Consider the following 22,948-nt stretch of genomic DNA (forward strand, 5'->3'; position numbering starts at 1 on the left):
TTAATTTACGAATTTACTATGCTTTCATGGTGCTACATCCTGATTCACTATTTCATATCACGTGACCCCAAGTGATCTCATCTCATGTAAACTACACTACAAAAATCTAATTCTCTCAGTAATTATCTACATTAATTTCAAGTTAAACCTTAATTTGGATTACAAGTTTAAATGCAAGAATTATTTCAATTTGCACGAATAGCTTACTTTAAAAGAAAGTGTGTTGCCATTATATGAATTATATATTTTTATCTTTTAAATAGTATTGTATTGTCATGGAAATCTACATTCTCCCTTGTAGTTGTGCAGTGCTGAAAAAGTGAAAAGTTCAATGTTATATAATCCCATCATAGAAGCTAAGCAATGTGTGACGACTGTGTGTCCTGATGTGTCTATCCAGTGTGTGTGTGTTGTCCTGGTTATCGATGTGGCTGTTGAAGACTAGAATATCAATCTAGCAGTGTCCCAGACAGCATTCATATGAAATATCACATGGAATGGTTGCAGCTTAGCACCTGCCGGCAATTAATACTAATTAAGTTAATTACCTGTTATTCATTATGTTTTTTTCCCTTCATGTCATAGCTTGACATATAACATTCATCTTTATTATTAAGCTCAAGGCAAGCACCAGTAAACGTTGATATTTTACTTACATCAAATATATGGGTTAGAGTAGACTGAAGGGTGCTCCTTATATTATCGAGAAGTTGTTGTTTCATTTATGGTAACCTGAGTAGTTGAATGCTATGGAAACCCTATTATGACATAATTGGTTGTATGTTTGCAGTACATTGGGAAAAGATTTGTAACGGCTTGTGGTGTGTATATTGGTTAGGAAATACATTGCTTGTTTTGTGGTTTAGATGGTAGAATGGCTGAATGTGGTAAGATTAATTTGAAGTTTCTGTATGATTTGGAAAGAAAGGGGAAAAGAGCATTACTTGACTGGTGTGTAAATGAAGGTTTACTTAGTAGCCATTATGAAGTGTCCTGTTTGAAGAAAGGAAATGCGTATGGTCGAACGTCGTTATGAAGGATATTTTTAACTCTTGTTTTGTGAATTTATGTGGCGATGCCAGTAAACAGATTCTAGTTCAGATAATTTTACGAAGTTTTTGGATGCTGTTAAGGAATTTTTTTTGACTGAAGAGGTGTGAATTCGTAAATAAGGTAAGCAGATATTTTCTTTGTGCAGTGCTAAGATGAATTTCCTTTTTTATGTTATTTCATTGTTTGATTTAAAATGTAGTTTATTGAGATTTTATATTTTTTGTTGGCTGCTTCTTTGACTTTTTAAGTGAACATAGATCAATGTATACCTGGTCAAAGGGCCAAATACAATGCCAAGTTTGTGCAATTCTCCGATTTTTTTTATGTGAAAATAAGTTGATGTGTACATGAATACAGAGTTTGTGCAATTTTTTTATTTGTTATTTCGTCTTTGTGTAGCGGTGATTTTTGGAAAGCCAAAATAACAAGTCAAAGACTTGCACAAACTTGGTATTAATGTGCTGCGAAAAATCGCCAAAGGTGAACCGTAAATATATTTTTACCAATATATGCTCCTTTGGTGTGCAACCACGTTTTATACCATGCAAATACTCTCACCATCACCAAAAATTAAATCAACATTAACAAACTAAACAATTTATAACTAATAAACACAGATTAATTTTAATTATTATTAATTACTAACCAGAACCATGAAATTACACTAGCTGAATTCATTAAAATCATCTATACATGTATAAAGAAGAGAGTTCATTTGATAGTAATTTACACGGTACAAAGTTTCAGATCTGAAATCGGTAGCACTTCACTATTTCTGGATTTTAGATCATCAGTTTAAATCAGTTAGATGGCATGTAAAAATTATAAAATTAATGTCTATGAAATAATAAAGCCTTTCTGACATTAAAGAAATCAAAATTTGAAAAAAAAAATATTAAATATGTCTTTCAGTTAGGTCGTTTAAACTGTTTAATTTTTTGCACTTTCTCCTTAATTTTATAGAAGACATATGTTTCTTATTCAGTTATAAAGTTCCACTGTTCTCATCTTGTAACCAGCAGAGTAAAAATTCCTATTAAACTATTAAGCAATCTAAATCTCTACATCCACAAAAATCTCTGTCACTTTCATCACTGTCCCTAGCAATATGTTCTGCGTTTAAAAAACCATATTACAGACTTTGCCATCCATTATTTCACTGCTGGTTGGGGCATTGTCCTTACAATGAAAAACTTCTGTTATATCATTCTCATTTGTTATTGCTTCCCTATATTTCTTCACAAAGTTAATCAATTGGAAAATTTCACCTTCTGTAGCATTCAAAATATATGCCAAAATAAGATTGCTCTTTTGCCTAATTTGGAAACTGCACTTTTTTATGCCCGAATGGTTCCAATGCCATTAAAAGAAGGGAAATATTCAGATATATTGTTGTGTTTATCCCACTTTTGATACCAGTTGTTACGTTATTTTCTTCCTTCACATTCGTACGAGGTTCGTAGATTTGGAGTGAATAACGACGACAGTTGATGAAGTATCGAAACACACTTTATTTGCCAGTATTATCAGGACAGCTCCAAAACACGTTTTACAGTCATTGATGAACTACTATAAACACATTGACACGATCAGCGACACAGCCTTCAGGTTATCAGGTTATCACGGTGGAGACAGCTTCCCTGCAAAGCACCAGAGTACAGCTTTCGACTCTCCTTGGTCGTTTTCGGAACTCCACTTACTCTCGAGACTCTCCACGCTACAACTCGTGATGCACTTGATGACACACAGAGCACAGCTCCCGACTTCCAGTTGTTCCCGGAGCTCAACACGCTCTCTCGACGATGCATTAAGAGACTCCTTCGGTGCACTTGACGACCCACTCAGCACTCATTGCCCAGCTGTCAACTCGATCGACTCCGCAGGGATCGACACGCTAGACGAGACACCAACTCGATACTGACTAGATGAGGCACACTCACTCGCCCTCTCGATGAAGCACACACTGATTGACTGCGGACCAGCAGGGTTTATATAGCTTTCAGCCTGTGTTCAAGAATTCTGGGCTAAACCAGTAAGAATTCGTTCCAGAAGGTGGTTCTCCATCCGTACATGGGATATTGCCAATTTTGTCGCCAAATGGGCGATTTCTCAATAATTGTGGCACCCTGCCTTGCCTTGCAATTTATGGCAACCCCAAAACTGCTTTGCAGGAAAGCCATCTTACCACACCTGTACCATGGACCTTATAAGAGATAGACTAACCCAGTGGGCAGGGCGCGCGTAACCGACATGTGGGCAAGAAAGAGTAGGGACGATCTGGTTTACTTTAACACTGAAATCTATGGCGTTTGTATCACATAACGCTTTTTAATTATTAAATGTGATATGTTGTATAGTGATGAGATTATGAAAGCCACAGTTTTTTTCCAAATAGGATTTAATATATCTCATTAAAGCACTTTTTACTGCATTTCGTGCATTTTTGTCACGCGTAATTCTTGTACAAACATCTTTACTTTAGTAAAACGGTAAAAACTCTAAGCACAAAATTTATGAACTTAATTTTGCGTACAAATAACGTAAAATTAAATAAGATTGATAGTGCGTGATGCTTTGAAATAAATAAGGTAAAATTAAAAAAGATCTGATAATTTTTTTTAAAAAAATTTAATGACCATTTTCAGGCAGTGATTTTCAAAACTATAATAACATTACAAAACAATCATTTATTTGATTATATCATCATTAACTTATTAACAATAAAGTGGAATATTTATGTTAGTAATTTATAAAATTCGGAGCATAAAATTTTCTGAATGTAATGAAGGGGGGGGAAAGTAAAATAAAATCTAGAAGCATTCAGATGTTACATTACGCCCAAAAGGAACCTTTTTTTAACATTTTGTGTGTTACCTATATTTATTGAATATCATGTTCTTCGCCCGTAAACCCTATACATTTGAAAACAGCATATCTTTAGAATTTCCGCACTGGAGATAAAACTGTTATTTTCCGTACAGTGCTCGCTCTGAACTCGTTGAGTTTGTTAATCAAAAATTAGTTAAAGTTTTACAAAATATGAAATAGATTAATACAAATTCGAAATTCGGCCGTCCAGATGCCCATGTTCGGATGGTGGATTACATTATTCAAAATTTGATGGCTCTAGATACTGTCAATTTTGTCACAGTGCGAGAAACACACATGTATTCATGCAGATTCTTCATTATTTAATTTCTTTAAATATAATACAGGGCAATAATATTTAGTAACAACAATTTGAAAGGAGACACGGACATTTATAGTAAAACCGCAAAATGCCGCTTCGAAACTAACAGTCTTTCTAGGCTACCGTCCCTTTGGTCTAATAAATTAAATTAACAATAATACAAGCAAAATTAATTATTACGGTTAAATACAATTTTAATATTAGAATGAAATGTATAAAAATTTTTAAGGAGTCAAAAGTGTTTATCACTACGATGTATTATGAAATATAATTGAAAAAAAATTCCTTTATAGAAATTGTGCTATAATACTCATCTATAATTTAAAAAAAGCAGCACAATTCAGAATTTTAAACAAAACAGCATAAAAATTGCAAGAGAAAAGTGCTTGTTTGAAAGTTTCTATTAGTTCAGATTTAGAATATTATTTTCTAAAAGAAGTAGTTACAAATTTCCTTACAGCATAGGAAAAGCTAAAAAAATATCCAGCCCTGAAAGCATGCAATAGCATTATAATTATTTGGAACGTTAATTATGCTTGATAAATATGCTAAATTTTTAAAAATCAATCTCAATTTCAAAAATAAAAATATATAGAAATTCTAATTTGTGAAATGAGGCACTACAACCAGCTTTTTCTTGACAATTATACACTCTCCAATAGGCAACCACTGTTAAATTTCTGCAAGATGTCCCTACTCCTCCGGATGTGATCAAGGTGACAGCCAGGAATGCCTCAGACGAGGGAGAAAACCTATTTGGGTTAGTCTATTTCTTATAAGGTCCATGGCCTGTACATTTCGTAACAATACTTTTCAGACCCTGCTCTAGAGCCAGATTTAGAAAATATCTTTGATATATAATCAAAAATCATCTGCATCAGCCAGTAATTAATTGAACAGTCTTATCAAAAATATTTCCTCAAATATTGATCCTAGAATCTCTAATAAGTTTTGAGTGCAATATTAAACAAGGAGCCATGCCAAAGCATTCCCTTGTCTCACTCCCTTCTTGACCTCAAGTTGTTCTGCAAGGTCACCTTGTAAATGAGTTCGCATCTTGGTTTCTTTAAGAATCAAAGCTATCAACGCAACACGTTTTTCAGAAATATTTAGTTCACATATGGCCTTATTGAGTAATTCCCTATTAACGGCAATCATATGCAGTTCTGTAATTGATAAAATGATTGCATGTTCCAAATTCTTTGCAGGAATGCCACAGCGCGCAATGAATTGGAAGTTGATCTGTCAGCACTATCCTTATCTTCAAGGCAGATGTTTTTATTTTATTTGGCTTATAATTCCTTACTAAATGTAGTATTTCATCTCGATGTACTCCGCCTTTGATATGATTTAAATCAAATTCCTCAGCAATATAATTCGCTTCCGATAGTGAAGAAAGTGACACAGAGGTTATTGAAAACGAAAAAATTTCGTTGACAAATTAGTCGGTATTCTCGACACAGCAATTATAGGACTTGAACAGCGGAACTTTATAACTGAAGAAGAAATTATGTCTGTTTATAGAATTAAAGAGAAAGTATTATCACATAAAACAAAGCAACTTAAACAACTTACATTGAAAGAAATGTTTAATAAAGTAAACAAATAAATATTAAGCTTTTTTTTTTTTTTTTTGTAAATTTTGATACACTTTAGATCATAATTGTTCTTTATTTCACAAATTATGGTTTCATATTTTTAATTTTATAATTTCTGCATGCCATCTTACCAGATTTAAACTGATGATCTATAATCCGGAAAAATCGATAATCCGGAATTGCGGAAGTCCCGACGAGTCCGGATTAATGACTTTTGACTGTACTAAGTTTCCATTCCGTTTGGAGTGTCTTATAATCCCAGATTAAGTTCTTGATTAGTAGAATGCAACTACTATTAATAGTTTACTTTAAAAAAAATTGTAATGTCTAAAAGCATTGCTCTTTATTTAAACTTTTATTTATTAACCTTTCCACATGGGCTCGACAAATAGTTATGTTCCTTCACTCAGCTGTTATGGAAAGGGGGAAACATTTTTCAGATAGATTCTTAACGACGAGGTGATTAGTACTCTTTTGCTCGCAGGAAGAGTTAGGGTAGAGGTTTGTTAGCGGTCAGTATTTCTTCTCGGTCCAGTTCCAAAGCTCTAGGCGTTAGAATGAGGGAAGTATTCTAATCGCTTTCACACTGCAGGTAGATGTATGCAGTTTTCCCACGAAACGCAATTTATTGTTTTATTTTCAGACGAAATGTTTTATGCTAAAACTAGGCAATTTTGTTCATTTTTTTGGTTAAAATGACTTTTTAAACTTGCACATAGGTTATATACTGAAAAATAAGCGAAGTAACCAGAGTTACCTATATTCACTTGTCACAGTATAGAAAATTTAGTGATTTAAAATATTCAAACATATCCTTCAAACAATATATAGATTTTCATTTTAAGTATTATAATTATCCTAATACTGAAGAGCAAATTAAATACAGTTTAATTATTACAAGTGTCATTTAGAAAGCATTTTCGAGTTCCCAAATGAGTGTTATTGGATTTGCACTTCTGTAAAATTCATTTCTGAGGAAAAAGAAATTGGTAACTGCATTTGTGCTGCATTGAATCATTATTGAACAACACTGACAAACATGAACTAACAAAAATTTACCAATGCGGGAGGTAAGAATTTTTTTTTTTTTTTTTTTATTTTTCTTCCATGTGACATTGCAAATAGCGTTCCCAGGCTTGATCTGCTTTCATATCAGGGATATAAGATCTTTAAGTTTTTTAACTGCTTCACAGTTTTTGGTTCGGTAAAGAAATGCAGAAGCAAACACTGGAGGTTTAGAAAATAAAATCCTTGTTGAGTTTCAATGTATTCAATAACAAAAATTTAGGTTTACCACTTAGAGATATTATATATTACTCTTACCTTAGAACAGAAAGGAAATAGTTGTTCATCAATTTATATTGTTGCTGCATTCTCACATAAAAATTAATTACTTTCTGAACACTACCTGTGACTGAATGTTCAGAAAAAAATACTGGTACTTGAACTTGGGTTCGAGGCCAGGCGATCGGGTTGGCTGCATGGTTGGTTTTCGTTATTTGCCCCATGTGAAACATGAATACGAGATAGTTTCCCTTAAAAGTTCTCCATGAAGGCATCCTTTCCCTTAGGAAGGCAACCTTCGTGTGTTTTCCCATATTTAATTAATCTAAACTAACGTATCTACTTTCTGAAAGAATTGATACAGATATCATATTATAGACACAAACATATAACAACGAATAAATTAATAAGTTTAGAAACTTTTTAAATTTTGAATTATAAAATGTTCTTCACTAACTGCTAAAAATTCGTGTTTCATTTATCACACAGTCGAAATTCATTTTGTCATCAAAATTATTTATAAAAGGAAGGGTTTCTAAATATAGTTATGAGACGCTCATAAATATAGCTTTCTTATTTCAAATATAATTTTATTTTTATTCGTCTGATTAAAGAAAAGATTATCTGCCTAATCAAAGGGGCTTTCGTGGAAGATGCTCGAAGAAAACTGGCTCATATACGTGAATGAATACGTTCATGCAGTCATTCCGTTCATTGAAATTTGAACCCGGGTTGAATAATCAGTGTTAAAGAAATTTTATCTGCTCAGCCGCTAGTTATAATTTAGAACATAACAAACCAAAATTTCACTCAAGTTAACAGTAGACGTGGAATGTATGTCATTTAGAAATAACATAAAAATTAATTTTTATCACCTGAAACGTTTATATTCATTACACTGCCTTTGCATGCACATTAAAAAATGGAATAAATTGAAATAAACAATTACAAAAAGAATGAAACAAAGAAAATTTCTTTTATGTTTATCCATTATTTAATACTGAACTCGAAAAAATGATAAATATCAACTCAAAGAATTTATATAACGGTATTTGCAAAAGAAAAAAAATTGAAGAAAGATCTTAAAACACAAACGTGCGAGAATCGAAGTAACAAATTATTCTTTTTATTTTCTCCTCTTAAGAAAATATTTCCCGGAAGACACCGAATTCACAAACAAGCCATGTGGGTTCAAATTACGGACAATTACCCTCACCCATTAGCGAAATCCCACAAAAGAACGCAGTCGTTAGGGTGTCGTAAAATAATCGTCAAGCCTCAAGCGTTAGAATTCCTACCCCTGCGACCAAGGAAAAACTGTCCCGAGCCCCTAGTTGCCGTACACTTTGCTCGGGACGTCCCAGCCCCCAGAAAAAGATTAAACTTTTTTTTAAATATTATATTTAATTTTTCAGGATATTTATGGGAAATTATTTACTTAATAATAATATAAACTAATATTTACTTTAAAATGAAATATCATAAATAAATAGCTTGTGATTTGAAAACTTAGAAATCACTATATCACAATTTAACACTATGAAGAAACTTTTACTTCTAAATTCTTTTAAACTTAAAAAAATAATAATAATATTGTATTTACTTGCATATGTCTACCCCTAGTTTCTTTTACCATGTGATTTAGAAACTTCTGATTTATGGTAACAATGTAAAATGCAGGCATAAATAGGAAGTTATTTTGCATAAGTAAAAAGAATATAATTGAAATTGAGAAGTCCTTTGAAATACATAATATAATAACATAAATGCATTCTTTATAAGTGCTCTTTAATGTGATATGTTTATAACTTAAGATGTCTTCTTAGAAACAGTATACTCAAGCATACTTTCCCTAACCTGGTTTTCAAATGATAAAATTAAATAGAAAATGGGAAAGCAAACATACACAAGTAAATATGGTAAAATCTATTTCACTAACTCATAAGATTAAATCTTTACTGCTGAACAAAATATAAACTCTACTCAAAAAGAATTTCAGTTTTAAAAGCTCTATTATATATATATATTTTCTTAATTTATTGTGAGCATGTATAAATTCTGTTTTTGAAAGCAAGAATAGTACAGTGAAACCTCAATTCACAAATTTAATTCATTCTTGAAGGCTATTCTTTAACTAAAATGTTTGTAAACCAAAACAATTTCCCCATAGGTGTTAATGCAAAATAGATTAATTAATTCCTGGACCACAGATAATTGTTTATTTAAACTTTACAACTGTACTTTGTGAAAAGGTTCAGGACCCAAAATGAATAGAAAACATTAAATGCAAAATAAAAAGGTAAAAAATATTAAACAGTTTACTGTTTCTGTAATATTAAAAACAGTTAACTGTTTCTGTGTGAAGGACAGTAAACTGCATAAGTGGAAAATGATAAGGAAGATGCTGTTGTTGGATGATACTATAACCTTTCATTAAATCATCAGGTAACTGCATTTATAAGGCATTTTCCTTTTATCTTTTTATATACCCTTAAGACCTTTCATTTATCTTTTGAAGACCCATTTAACTTCCCTTTTCCTCAGTATTTGTCCAATGGGATTTGCTGTTGCTTATATTTAAAAATTTTCTAAAGTGAGACATGTGATTGTCACTGAAATTGGTTGTTTTACAGCCTGCTACTTCTTTATCAGAGCAATATTCATTGCATGAAAATTTTCCTTCTGACCTCATTTTGACAAATTTCATAAATTAAAAAACAAGAATAATCTCTTTGTCCTTCCTTTTCTTTCAATTATTTTCACCATAATTACTTTTTAGTATTACTTTTAAGTTGCTGTCATTCTTTCTTGCTGAGCTCATTTTTATGATCATCTAGTAAATACCATATTTGAAGGCATATAAGATGCACTTTTTTTCCTAAATTTGGTCTCAAAAAAGTTACCTGCGGCTTATATGTGAAGGACACAGGTTAACTTTCAATACTGAATGCTATTTTTAGCCCTGATAAAGGTCTAGATACACATAACTTTTTCTATATCTGCCATAATTATTTTGCGCATGCGTGGAATATCTGTCTCCCAAAAGCGCCAAAGCTCGAACAGGTTTGATGGTCACATTACGTCAATGGAGCCTTTCCTTCTTTACATAGACTTTCTTTGACTCAGCCGACACACGTTTCGGTATCAGTGCTACTCTGTATAAACGTGTCGGTATCGGTGCTTAAAACTATTTGTTTAAAAGAAATACCCTGGAAAATATGACTACAGGAAACGAGATTAAGCTACACAATTCAGTATAAACTAGGAGTGTTAAACTAAGCCAAAGTGCATGGAAACAAAGCAGCAGCAAGGCATTTCGGTCCACCACCTACCGAAAAAATGATATGTACTTGGCGACGGCAGGAAGATCAACTGAAGACTGCTAAAAAACAAAAACATAATCTTTGATACCCAGCTCTATCTTGGCCTGAACTTGAAAATGTGGGTGACAGATAAGAGGAAACCTGGGATAAGTGTTTCAACCAAAATGATAACTCAATGAGGCCAAAGGATTTGCAGAAAAACATGGGAATCAGAATTTTTCAGGGTCTGAGGACTGGTGCTACAGGTTCATGAAAAGGCAAGGCTTATCAATGCACACAAAAACAACTATTGCACAGAAAATGCCAGCAGATTATGGAGAAAAAATACTAGCATTTCATAGGTTTGTTATAAATGCATGCAAGAAAACTTCTTTTGAGCTCGGTCAAATACGAAATATGGATGAAATTCCACTCGCATTTCATGTACCATCCAACAAGACTGTGAGTATTAAAGGGTCTAAATCAATAACCATGTAGGGTTTATATTTATTTTAACTAACATTTATTTTAAGTTTAAACTATCTTTCCTGTCAAGCCTTTACTTTCCCCTAGAATTGCCAATGCCAGAGTATGTAAATCGTAGTAGAACGCGCAGAATATTCAAATTTTTAGCAGAAGTTATAGAAGGGAAACGAGTTTGTAAGTGTGCTTCTTGAATCACGAGCGTGAAGGTTGCTTGGTAGAAAGTTTAAGAACCGCGCGTTTCGGCCTGTGTGCCTATTTCAATAGTTCGTTGAATCTTTCAAATTCTTAATCAGAAAGTTTGCTGAATCTCAGCTGTATCTTAGAACGCGGTTAAGATAGTTATGATTATAGAGCCTCATAGATAGTGACTTCGTTATTTATTCATCCTGTCACTTATTTTTAGTTGTACTTTTCTATTTTTGTTTAACCGCCGGGTCAGCGTAGTTTGTGAGCGTCAAATGAATGCAACTGTGATTTCTAAAGTGAAATAAAAAGGGAGTTAAACCCTTCCTAAGAGTCTGTGTAATTTCCAGTTCATAGCAGTCACTACTACTGTTGCTGACAAGTTGGGGGCCCCCCAATATCACAACCATAAAAACCGCAGGTCATGAAAAAACCTGATATACGGTAATTCTAACATGTTGTGCTGATGGCACAAAACTACCGCCGTTTTTCATATTAAAAAAAAAAAAAAGCTTCCAATGGGTGTAATTGTTCATGTTCATACGAAAGGCTGGATGGACGAAGCTAGAATGAAACAGTGGTTACAGAACGTATAGGCAAGGTGACCTGATGGACTTTTAAAAAATCCTCTCTTTTGCTTTTGGATCAGTTTAGCGCCCATAGAACTGAAACCATAAAGAATAAAGCGAGAGAATTAAAAACCCAGATAGCTGTCATTCTTGGTGGACTGACTAGCCAATTACAGCCTTTAGATGTATCGGTGAATAAGCCATTTAAGGAAAAAGTGCGAGAACGATTGAACAAGTGGATAGGAGAGCCACATCACACCCTCAGGTAGAATGAAGCGGCCCTCTATTTAACAAGTATGTGAGTCGGTAAAAAGATCTTGAGAGGACGTAAAGGCTGAAGTAATTGTTACGTCCTTTAAGAAGTGCGGAATCAGTAATGCTCTTGACAAAACAGAAGACAACGCATTATTCGAAGAAGGTGATACTAGCGATGACGGAAACAGTAGTGATGACGATATTCTTGTTTTCGGTGATGATGATAGTGAAAAGGATTTTTATGGTTTTGAAAGTGTCATTCTTGGTAGACTTGGTATTCTTGGAAGTCTAATTTCATGATAGGGCAACGTTTTCCTTGAATCTGTGTTTTTTGTTGTTTCTGCTTTATTTTGTATTATGTTTCATTGCTTGTCGTTCATTCATTTATTCATTATTGAAATTTACATATCATGTTCAAAATAGCTTGCCGTTTGTTAATTTTCCTTAATAAAAATATGTTTGGTAATTGCATTCAATGATTGTTTATTTGGCTTTTACAAAACATGAGAACCAAAAGAAACCACATTTTAAGTTATTGTGGTACCACGCTGTCGCGTGGACAATTGAAACTTTTTTTCCTTGTGTGTGGCCTTCTAACTAAGGGTGCGTCTTATATGCCATCAAGTACGGTACATCAGGTCTTAATAGTTAACTTCTTAGCCTATTGTGTTTCCTAGACACAGACTTCCTAAATAACAAAAAATGTCCTAAGGGTTAAAGCATTTAAAGTAACTAAACTTGCAGCCCCGTCTGGCCATAATTTCCACCAGGCTGAATTCATTATCCTGTAAGTCACTTGCTGCCAGGCTTCGTGAATAAGAGTTAAGCAATAGAAAATAATAAAGGTGCTTTCAGATACTTCTGAGTATTAATTATATCGCAAAATTTACCACAAAAACCATTTTGCTTACTTAAACTTTCACATTAAACACCTTTCATCACCTGAGATGTTTTTTATTCAAAGAATCTGTTTGTGAACCAAACTGTTTGTGATGTGAAGTGTTCATGATCCGAGGTTGCACTGTAGAAAAATATCAAAATAATATAAATATGCACTGAAATGCATATTCATCATATCAAACATAAATACAAGATCTTATGCATCATCAATTAGCATAATGTGCCATCATAATTCTGATCTTAGTAATAATGGACAAAATATCGTTGTTAACTGGAAACAATAACACTTCCTCAAGGTGTTAAAGACAAATAAGAAAAGTAGAAAGTGGGAGAATTATCAACACTTCAATCCACATTGAAAACAGAATAAAAAAATTTTGTCTCACCTTTAACTGATTTTGTAAGTAAACAACCTGACTCTCTAAATCCTTAATTTCAACTTTTCGTTCAAATAATACCATCTCAGCAGATGAATTCGACAATCGAACACAGACTGGTGCAGATTTTCTTTTCACTACTTGTGGTTTAAAATATTTGCTTTGATATATAGATTTATTTGTGTGAGAAATACCATAACCTGAAATAAATTCATTAGTTGAAAATGATACATTAGCAATGACATGATAATACAAACCTTATAAAAGCCTTTATATCATTTTGTTATAAAATTAAAATTTTTTTAGTCAGCTGTGGAAGGAAATGTTTATTTCATTTTTAGATTTTAGTTGTTAATTCATAACACAGATTTTTAATCTAACTTTATAGGTACTTTTCTGTTTTGCTGGCGCAAATCTCACCAAGCAGACTTTATTGACGACAACACACAGTATACCCATAACAAATGTTAGTTCTAAGATTTTTTTATTTTGAAGGCATAAACATTTTAATATAGTTTAAATTTTTGTAAAAAGCCAATAAATAAAGACAATAAATTTGTAAAAAGACATTAATTTTAGAATTGATCCTGATACTTGTTTTACCATTTTGTACATAATATCCCATTATCATGATCAATAAGAGTGCATTTTTTATTAATTTCCAGGCGTTCCATAACTGGCAGTTGCCAGGTCAGCAACTGTAAATCTTATGCTTAAACATCTGAAAATCTAGATGACAAATTCATGGATTGAAGTTCAGTCTTCTTTAATATTTGCAACTACATCATTACACAGCTATTTATGATAACAGATAAACATGTTATTGCATTTGGCAATACAGCATACATTTTCTCTACTGTATGCAAATTATGTGAAAAAATCAGCAATCATAAAAAAAAAAAAAAAAAATAGCAGAGGAAAGCCACCATTCCATCTCTAAAAAAGTTTAACAGATAATCAGCTTCAATATTTAACAGCTTTCCACTTAAAATAATTCAATTTTGAACTCTTAAATCAATAAGTACACTTTAAAAAGTAAATGAAACCAATTAAAATCATAAATAGACATTTCCAAACATAGGTAGCCACCTAGGTTGTCAGTTTTCAGAATACTCAGTACTAAGAATCAGAATACTAAGTTCATTTTACAGGCAGAAAATAAATAAAAGTCCATTTTCTCCTGGAATTGTCAATACATTTAACTTATGCATGACACCAATTATATTGATCACTTAGCCTAAGGAAAAATGCTAGAGCCAAGATTGGAAAAAATAACAGTAGTAAAATATAATTTGAAGAGTAATTTGGTATGTCAAAAGAAGTTTTTCCCAGAGTAAATATTACCATCAAAATCAGCATTTGTACTCTGTAAAATTTAAGGATTCAGAGCAATAAGTAAAACTTACAGAAATATTCAGAATTAAAACTGGTACTCACGTATTATCCCATCAGCCGCGAAAGTTAGCAGAGATCCTAGCAAAGCTGTGACAAATGTTCCTGGGAAGTTCTCAAATAACTGATGCCACTTCACTAATAAGCTATCAGAATTTAATCCATTTCATTTTCCTGAATCAGAAAAAGGCTTTCTTTCACCGGTTTCTACTATTTTATACGCCCTCTGATTTTACCAGAAGCTCTGTTTATAATGGTATGAGCACAAAATTCCTGCTGGTAATTGCTCCAGTTTATTACTGTTTTGTAAGCAACTGGCCAGATCTTGTCCATTAAGACATACTTCTTAATTTTGAAAATAATCTTGTAGAAGGTTTGGCCTGTAGAAGGCAGGACCAAAACTGTATTTATTCATTTTGTTCTTTTTCAAAATGCAAAATAAAAAAATACAGCACTAAGAGCTAATTTATATCCTAATTTCATAAAATCAAAACATGGCTTACTGTGAATCAATTAGAGTTAAATTAGATGAAAGCACAGATGTTATGAGTCTGTTGGTTCATCATGCTTATGAATAACTGGTGCTAAATCGCGCTGCTTGGCGACAATTTTATGGTCAATGGGATAATATGTAAGTATCAAAACTAAAGTATTCTGTTGTTCCACTTACAGGATTTTTGAGCTCCTTTACACTTTTTTTCAGTTATGGGCTTTAAATTTGAATTTTCTTTTGAAGTCTTCAGATAAGAATTTTTCATATTTTTGTTGGTACAAGTAGCAGTTTCTTGTTCGGCAACAGAATCAGCTAACTCATTTAAAAGTGGAAGATCTCCACACAAATCCATTTTATATCATAGGCTTCTTCAATAGAAGTAAAACAAATTCAAGTCAAAAACTTAATAATTCTTTCAAAAATATTGGCAAGCACACACTTATAATCTTTTAAAAATAATTCATCTGTTTGCACTAGAATAAAACTGCAAATTGAACATGCTCTCCAATACCTGTGCCATAGATGAATAAAAATTCTGTTTTCCTTTTTGAAGTAAAAATCTGTAAAGCAAAATCCTTAGAAGTAATGACACTAAACATAACACTCACAAATATTCACAAGAAAGCAAATACTTTATTAATTATATATTCATTCAATATAACCAGTAATCAGCTATAAGAAGCTTGAGGAGCCTTGTACAAACCCTTTCTCAAATTTATCTTTAATTCAAGAGCCCCTTTCCCTTTTGTTAGCTTGTTTATTTATTCCAAACAAAACACTTGTCTAACATTACATAACCATACTTTGACTTAAATTAGTTTCTCTTTTATGTTAGATTCAAGAAGCTTTTGGCTCAATAAACAGTATTTGAAATAATTAAAAATGTTGTTGACTATACAACATATTACAGTTTTAATTGTATGTATTTAAATGAAAAATCTATAAGAGAAATTATTATCAAACCTTATGTAAAAACATTTTTGAAAAATCATTGCCCAGCCTTAGAATCTCCAAAAGATCAACTGACGTGCAAAATTAAAAATAACACACAGCCGTTTCTAACTAAATTATGGCTCATGACTAAATTCATTCATTATTTTACATAATTTCTATAATATTTTGTGATTTCTTTTTTATTTGCGCAAATTTTAAAGATTTTTTAAAAATTTAAACATAGTTTCCTGTTCATAGAAAATTAATTGTATTTTCTGTTTTATAAAATGCAAGAAATGTAATTAGGCTCTGATATTTTGTTTTTACAAAATAAAGTATGAACTTTGTTAAAATTTTCATAATTCACCACTAAATGCAATAATATTAAAAATAAGGGGAATGTGCAGAATCACCCACTGCTCGGCGCGTTTTTAAGAATTGCACATAACTCGGTATCCATGTACACATCGACCTGTTTTCACTTAAAAAAACATCACAGAATTGCATAAATTCCACATTGCGCACTCCCTTTACTTTCCATGTACACATCGATGTATTTTCACTTAACCCATTAGCCGCTGGTATTGCGTTGTCGCAACGGTCAAAATAAATGGGTATATAAATATAACTACCTAAGATACTTTATACCAGCAGATGATTTTGTGTAGGGAATATTATGAAGATTATTTCTGTAAAAAATATTTGCCTTCAACAATTATTTTGTTTATAATAATTAATCTCATACTTTAAGCAAAATTTTCGACCGGGTATTTTGCTGAAAATATTTAACGAAAGAATCGCCCTCTTTATGAGTGATCTATTTTTAGTCAAGGTCACCGTTTATCAGAACATTACATCGGTCAGATGTTTATATTTGTGTTGGGAAGGAAGGGAAAACAGGTGTTGCGCTGATGCAACGTCAGCAGGAAACAGGTAGTCAATCTCCATTTTCACTCATTCCTTTCGATGTTCTGGTTATTTAAAAATGCCTAGAACGAGGTATCTTATATTAGAAGAAGCCCTTGAAAGATTTTTTGATAAAGAAACAGATGATGATAATGTTAATAATGACCAGAATGAAACTGATGTTGTTGTTGTTCCCCCAGAAATTGCAGAAGCTAGTGACAAAGAAGAAAGGAATGACACTGTTTTAAATAATGATAATGATATTTTACCAAATGATACTGCTGGGGAAGTTGAAATTCGTGGAAGAAGTACGTTTCAGCCTTCAAAAAGCAGTTATAGTCGTACTAAAAAGTTTAAAAAGCAGAAGACTTAAATCTTGAAGTGGATAAAAAAGGAACTGTTAGTTATGTCTCAGGAAGAACATTCTTGTTCTTCCTGAGATAGAAGAGAAATTTTAAAAGACAAAATACAAGGTAAAACTAGGGCACAGATTTTCGATTTTCTTTTTGGTTTAGAAATTTACTCTCTTTTTGTCAAACAGACAAATATATACGCTCAGGGAAAAAAAAAAAAAAAATGCCCAGAATTTATTGCATCTGAAGCCTATATGAGAAGATTTATTGGAATATTATTGCTTACATGATATCATTCTTTACCTCAAGAAAAAATGTGTTGGTGTTTTGATAAGGACATTTCTGTTCCTGTTGTACGAGAATCGATATCACGTTTGCAGTACAGGAATATGAAGCAGAATTTGCATTTGACAATACTGATAAATTACAGTCAAAAGTCTTTAATCCGGACTCGTCGGGACTTCGGCGATTCCGGATTATTGATTTTTCCGGATTATAGATCATCAGTTTAAATCTAGTAAGATGGCATGCAGAAATTATAAAATTAAAAATATGAAACCGTAATTTATAAAATAATGAGCAATTATGATCTAAAGGGTATCCAAATTTACCAAAAAAGAAGCCTAATATTTATTTGTTCACTTTATTAAACATTTCTTTTAACGCGCGGATGCGTAAAGCATACCTTACTCATAGCCGAAATTAGAAAATTGCAACCAGAAAACTATGTGATTTGTATTCGTGATATTTATAATGACGAGGAATTTGATTTAAATCATATCAAAGACGGAGTACATCGAAATTAAATACTACATTTAGTAAGGAATTATAAGCCGACTAAAATAAAAACATCTGCCCTGAAGATAACGATAGTGTTGACAGATCAACTTTCAGTTCATTGCGTGCCGCGACGTGCCCCCCCCCCCTGCGCAGAGCAGCGTGAAATTGATACAGATTTCGGAACGGTTAGATAAACAAAGGATATGCTTTTATCCATTTTTTGTAGCAATTCATTTTTTGTTTGATGGACATCGAAACATACTTTCGTTTTCTAGATCCTTTGGGAGCTCCAGCATCGGAAATTCTATTTGACATAATCAAAAGTTCAAGCTTACTTTTAGAAAATTGCTCTTACAGTCTGCAAAAAATAATAAGCCGGATCCAATTTGAAGATTAAGGAACAACGCAATTATCAACAATAACTGAAATAGATAATTAGATAATTTTAGCTTTTACCGTCCATTATACATTAAACGCGCACGCGAAAACGTATTCTGCACTTGCGCAGATGCATATGCCAGTCGTAAATGTCTTGCGTGCACGAGTAAAACGCCTATGCACATGCGTCAATGCGGCGCATGCGCAGAAAGATTTTAGCTTTGAGGTGCGGATTATAGATCATTCCGGATTACGGGTGTCCGAATTAACGACTTTTGACTGTATATGAGGTAAGACCGTATCTAAACTTACTAAATATCACCACATTTTACTACTGGAAATATAAAGTCTCTTTCAGATTTCAGACATGAGAATGCATTATTCCTTTTGTAAACTCCTATTGAGAGTGTAGAATTAGCCAGAAATAGATCAGCAACAGGAAGACCTAGTAAATTCAGCATTCAAAAACCATTGCATGGAGATGGTAGACATTTTATCATAAAGTCCGTTGATAACAAAAGACTTTGTTGTAAAGAGTATTATAGCCAGACTGTTTACAGATGCAAAGTATGTAATGAAGCTTTACATCATGATTGTAATCAAGCTTTTCATGCTTGAATCTTTCAGTTGAAATAATCTGTATTTGTAAAAGAAATACAATGTATATTTTAATATTAAATTAATTACAAGTAAAGTGATTTGTAGATTTATAAAACGTTATACAGCTAAAAAGTAATCCTGCACTCCACTCAAAAAAAACATCACACAAGTACAATCCTACTTACTAAACATCCGTAGTCTTATTCCGCTGACGTTGCGCGGACGCAACACTCGCTTTTTCCACAAGTAAGAGCATTTTTTTTATTTTCAATTTAAATTTATGTTATAAATGCTTAATTTAATATTTGTTATTATTTTCATGAGAAAAGAAACATTCCTTGTAGTTTTGGTGGTTAATGGGTTAAAGCGTCATAGGAAATTGACAAAAATCCAATTCTTCTTACTGTTGTAAAAAGTGCCAAACATAACGTGCCAAATAAGTGGGCGATTCTGCACTTCACCCCAAAATAATGGCATTGAATAGTACGAATAAAATAACAAGATGGCATTTGAATGTCATTTTAACACTTTACAGGCTTTTATATTCATAAATTTATGCAAAGCATTAATACCCTATTTATCTGAAATGCTTAGATAAGTGTTGAAAAAGGCTTATGTAAACTAAACCATTCTCTGAAATCTTAATCTTAGCTATGGCTCAATTTTCAAAATTTATTAATTAACAAATATATATATATATATTACATAATGTTCCAACAGCAATAATCAATATTGTTTTAAATCATTCCAAAAAATATGTACATTCACTAAAAAACGAAATAAATTTGCACTTTTTACCCATGAAAAAGATTTTTAGGTGCCTTAAATTAAAAACAATTAAAAGCATTAAATTTTTAATGCATGCTTTGCTTTATTTTAATAAATCAAAATTTATAATATCTATCAATACGTAAAACGGTTAAGAAAAATGATACAAATCATAAAATAACTTCAAAATTTTATACTACATAAAATCTACTATTTTTTGATCGCAAACATGCATATTAAAGAAAATGGAATTACAAAAAGCTATTAAAATGGACAGCCTGAAAGTCAATTGAAAAAAGGAGTATACTTTACTTTCCAAAATCATCATGTTTCAAACAACAGTCACGAGGTTTCTAATAAGATCCTGAATAAGAATCACGATGCATCATTGTGATCGCACTGCACGAAGTAAGGATCCTGAACATAAAATAATGAAAAGATGTAAAACAAGAGAACATAATTTATTGAGACAGTAACTAGGTAAAATTTCATTTCCATATTTTTTCTTGCAATCATAAACAATTAAAACATTTAAAGAATCGTTAACTATAGATTATTTACTTCAGTAAAACGATGATCGCTAACGGAATTTAAATTTCGGACAATAATCCAATATAATTACTTCACTTCGCATCTTTCGCGGATAAAAACATTGCATGTATTTTCAACTTGAAGATTAAAATAATATTTTTTTGATAAAACAGGTTATAGATCCCTTGAATATAACTTTAAAAACGGTTGCTAAGAAAGCTGATAACTTTGTAAACTTTGAAAATGTATTTTTCATTTCTTGTAATTAGAAAAGTTTTCTATCATACTTATTAGTTTCGGTTTTACTTTGAAAATATGTAATTAAAGATTATTATGTTATATTTCCTTATGAAACAAATCTGATGAGCATAAGTTATCCTGCACTGTGCAGCCTGGTTTTGGAACTTAATTTGAATCAATGATTTTATTTTATTTTTTAATCGTGTCCCACTTTCTTTTTACCTTTTTTTTCCACTCTGCTTACGAAGTGAAAGTTGAGAAGTTAAGATATCCCAAGGTTTACTGCGATGTGTAGGGTAGTGTAGTGTAGTCGAGTGAAATCGAGATACTTACACTTTTCATCAAGAAAAATGACTATCAAAGTTTATATATCGGGAATATGTGGAAGTCAAGAGGTAAGATATATAAATTTTGGTAGTTTTCTCTTTGAAATAGGATAAAGGCGTGACATCAGGCGGCAGTGTGATGCTGTCAGTGTAAAAAATCGAAGTTTTTATAAGGATAGTTTATTTATACAAAGTTTAACTTTTGTAACTCTTGTTAACATGAGCATGCGCACTATATTAAATAATTCTGAAGTATTTTTTGTAATAAAATTAAGAGCAGTATATTTAAAACGACTTTTTTTAAGTAAGTACTCAAATTTGAATCTGAACTGCAAATTTGCATGAACATTTTTTACTGATATATGCTCCAAATAATTCTAATTTTTTTTCTAAGAATAATCACAAGCACTTCCATTATGGGAATCGAGATCTTAAAATTGACTCTATTGCCAAATACTTGCATAAATGCTGTAAAAAATGTTTACTGCAATGTGATTAACTCTGAGATAAATAATTGCAAGTACAAACATCTTAGCCCTTTTGCAGCTCATTTGAGGTTAACAGTTTCTTTATTTAAATCTTTTATTGCAGTATCAAAATATAATTGTCTCATATCTGCTTGTGTATACTCATATTTGTATATATTCTTTTTGCGACTGCTTATGTGTAAAAAAACTCACTTGCCATGGTATATTCCATCCATGGAGGTAGGAAGTAAGAGAAGAGGCCCTAACCAGCTTTTCCCCATACACTGCTTTGAAGCACTGGGGATCCCTTCGTGGAAACCAAAACACTCAGTGACTTACCATTAAGATCAATGGGTTTTGACACAATAGGATGAAAACATTTTGTAATTATGTCATAAATGTACATATAAATGTATATATTTTTTTCTATAATATTTCAGAGACCTAATTATGTGAAAAAAGTGGTTGATCTTTGGATTATGGTAACTTGGCGATTTTTTGGCGACCAACTCTGCTACAGCAACCCTCTATTTTTTTTGGCCGCCATTTTGTCTTCACCAAGTAAAGACGGTTGATCTTTACAATATGGTAACTGGTAGTTTGGTGACATTTTGGAGATAAAGGTTACTACCTGGCACTTTGGTAATAATGTGAGCAGTACTCAGTTTCGATTACGCATTATTTTGTGTGAGGGAAATGAGAGATCATGGGATATGTCATGTGATATTAATGGACGAATTACGGTTCTTTAATCGGAAAAGGGGGGAAATCGGGAAAAAATCTGGAAATTTTGTATTTGGCTTTATTCTGTGTTGTCTGAAACAGTGTTCGTGAATTTTTGGATCCCATGGCCGTAATTAAAGTGAATTCGAAATGGGTATTTATGTATGTATTAATTTAATGTATGTGCTCATTTATATTTTAAGTAGTGTTTTTGCATTTAATTATATTTTAATTAAATGATAGTTATTTTGTGAATTTTATGTTTGTAGGAATTTGGTATACGTTTTAGTTGAAGTAAACGTGCATGGAAATAATTTAAATATCTGACAATAAGTATTTGTAATGGTTGCGGTATGAATTCGTTGGTGACGTGTATAAAAGTAATAGATGATTTAGAGGTAAAAGTTTTTGGATATTTTATTTATTTTATATGTGGAAATATTCATTACTTTTTCATGATCAGGTAATTTCATATATGTTCTTTTTACCGGGTTTAAAGATTGAGAAAATTGTCATGCATTTTCGTGAAACTTTTCTAATTTATGAGAAAAAAGCAGTGTACATGGATATAGTGAAGAGTGTGCGCAGTGCCATTTTTGTGCAATTCTGGGATGTTTTTTTCAGTAAAAATAAGTCGGCGTGTACATGGTTCAGTGATATTTTAATTAAATGATAGTTATTTTGTAAATTTTATGTTTGTAGGAATTTGGTATACGTTTAAGTTGAAGTAAACGTGCATGGAAATAATTTAAATATTTGATACTAAGTATTTGTAATGCTTGCGGTATGAATTCGTTGGTGACGTGTATAATGTAATAGATGATTTAGAGGTAAAAGTTTTTGGATATTTTATTTATTTTA

The 22,948-nt window shown here is 32.0% G+C and overlaps 2 protein-coding genes across 7 annotated transcripts in view; one reads left to right on the plus strand and one right to left on the minus strand.

Moving 5' to 3' along the window:
• The window catches only part of LOC118201385 (uncharacterized), a 42,315-nt gene extending 21,870 nt beyond the window's left edge, over positions 1–20,445 (minus strand). For 2 of the 5 annotated variants that reach the window (XM_035373488.2, XM_035373482.2), the window contains exons 1-3: positions 20,113–20,354; positions 15,260–15,642; positions 13,207–13,397 (exon numbers count right to left, since the gene is read on the minus strand). In XM_035373488.2, coding sequence (XP_035229379.1) covers positions 13,207–13,397; positions 15,260–15,434 — 366 coding nt within the window. In that variant the 5' untranslated portion in view covers positions 15,435–15,642; positions 20,113–20,354. The other 3 variants (XM_035373483.2, XM_035373485.2, XM_035373487.2) reach the window with 3 other exon arrangements.
• Positions 20,446–20,712: 267 nt separating this feature from the next.
• LOC118187105 (SH3 domain-binding glutamic acid-rich protein homolog) overlaps positions 20,713–22,948 on the plus strand; it is a 37,672-nt gene continuing 35,436 nt past the window's right edge. Inside the window, exon 1 of one of the 2 annotated variants that reach the window (XM_085813905.1) lies at positions 20,713–20,966. In XM_085813905.1, the coding sequence (XP_085670031.1) occupies positions 20,922–20,966 (45 nt within the window). In that variant the 5' untranslated portion in view covers positions 20,713–20,921. The remainder of the gene's footprint in view (positions 20,967–22,948) is intronic. The other variant, XM_085813906.1, reaches the window with a different exon arrangement.

Source organism: Stegodyphus dumicola, chromosome 3 (genome assembly GCF_044657685.1).
Source record: "Stegodyphus dumicola isolate Sdum_Otavi_A_Nest chromosome 3, ASM4465768v1".
NCBI lineage: Eukaryota > Metazoa > Arthropoda > Arachnida > Araneae > Eresidae > Stegodyphus > Stegodyphus dumicola.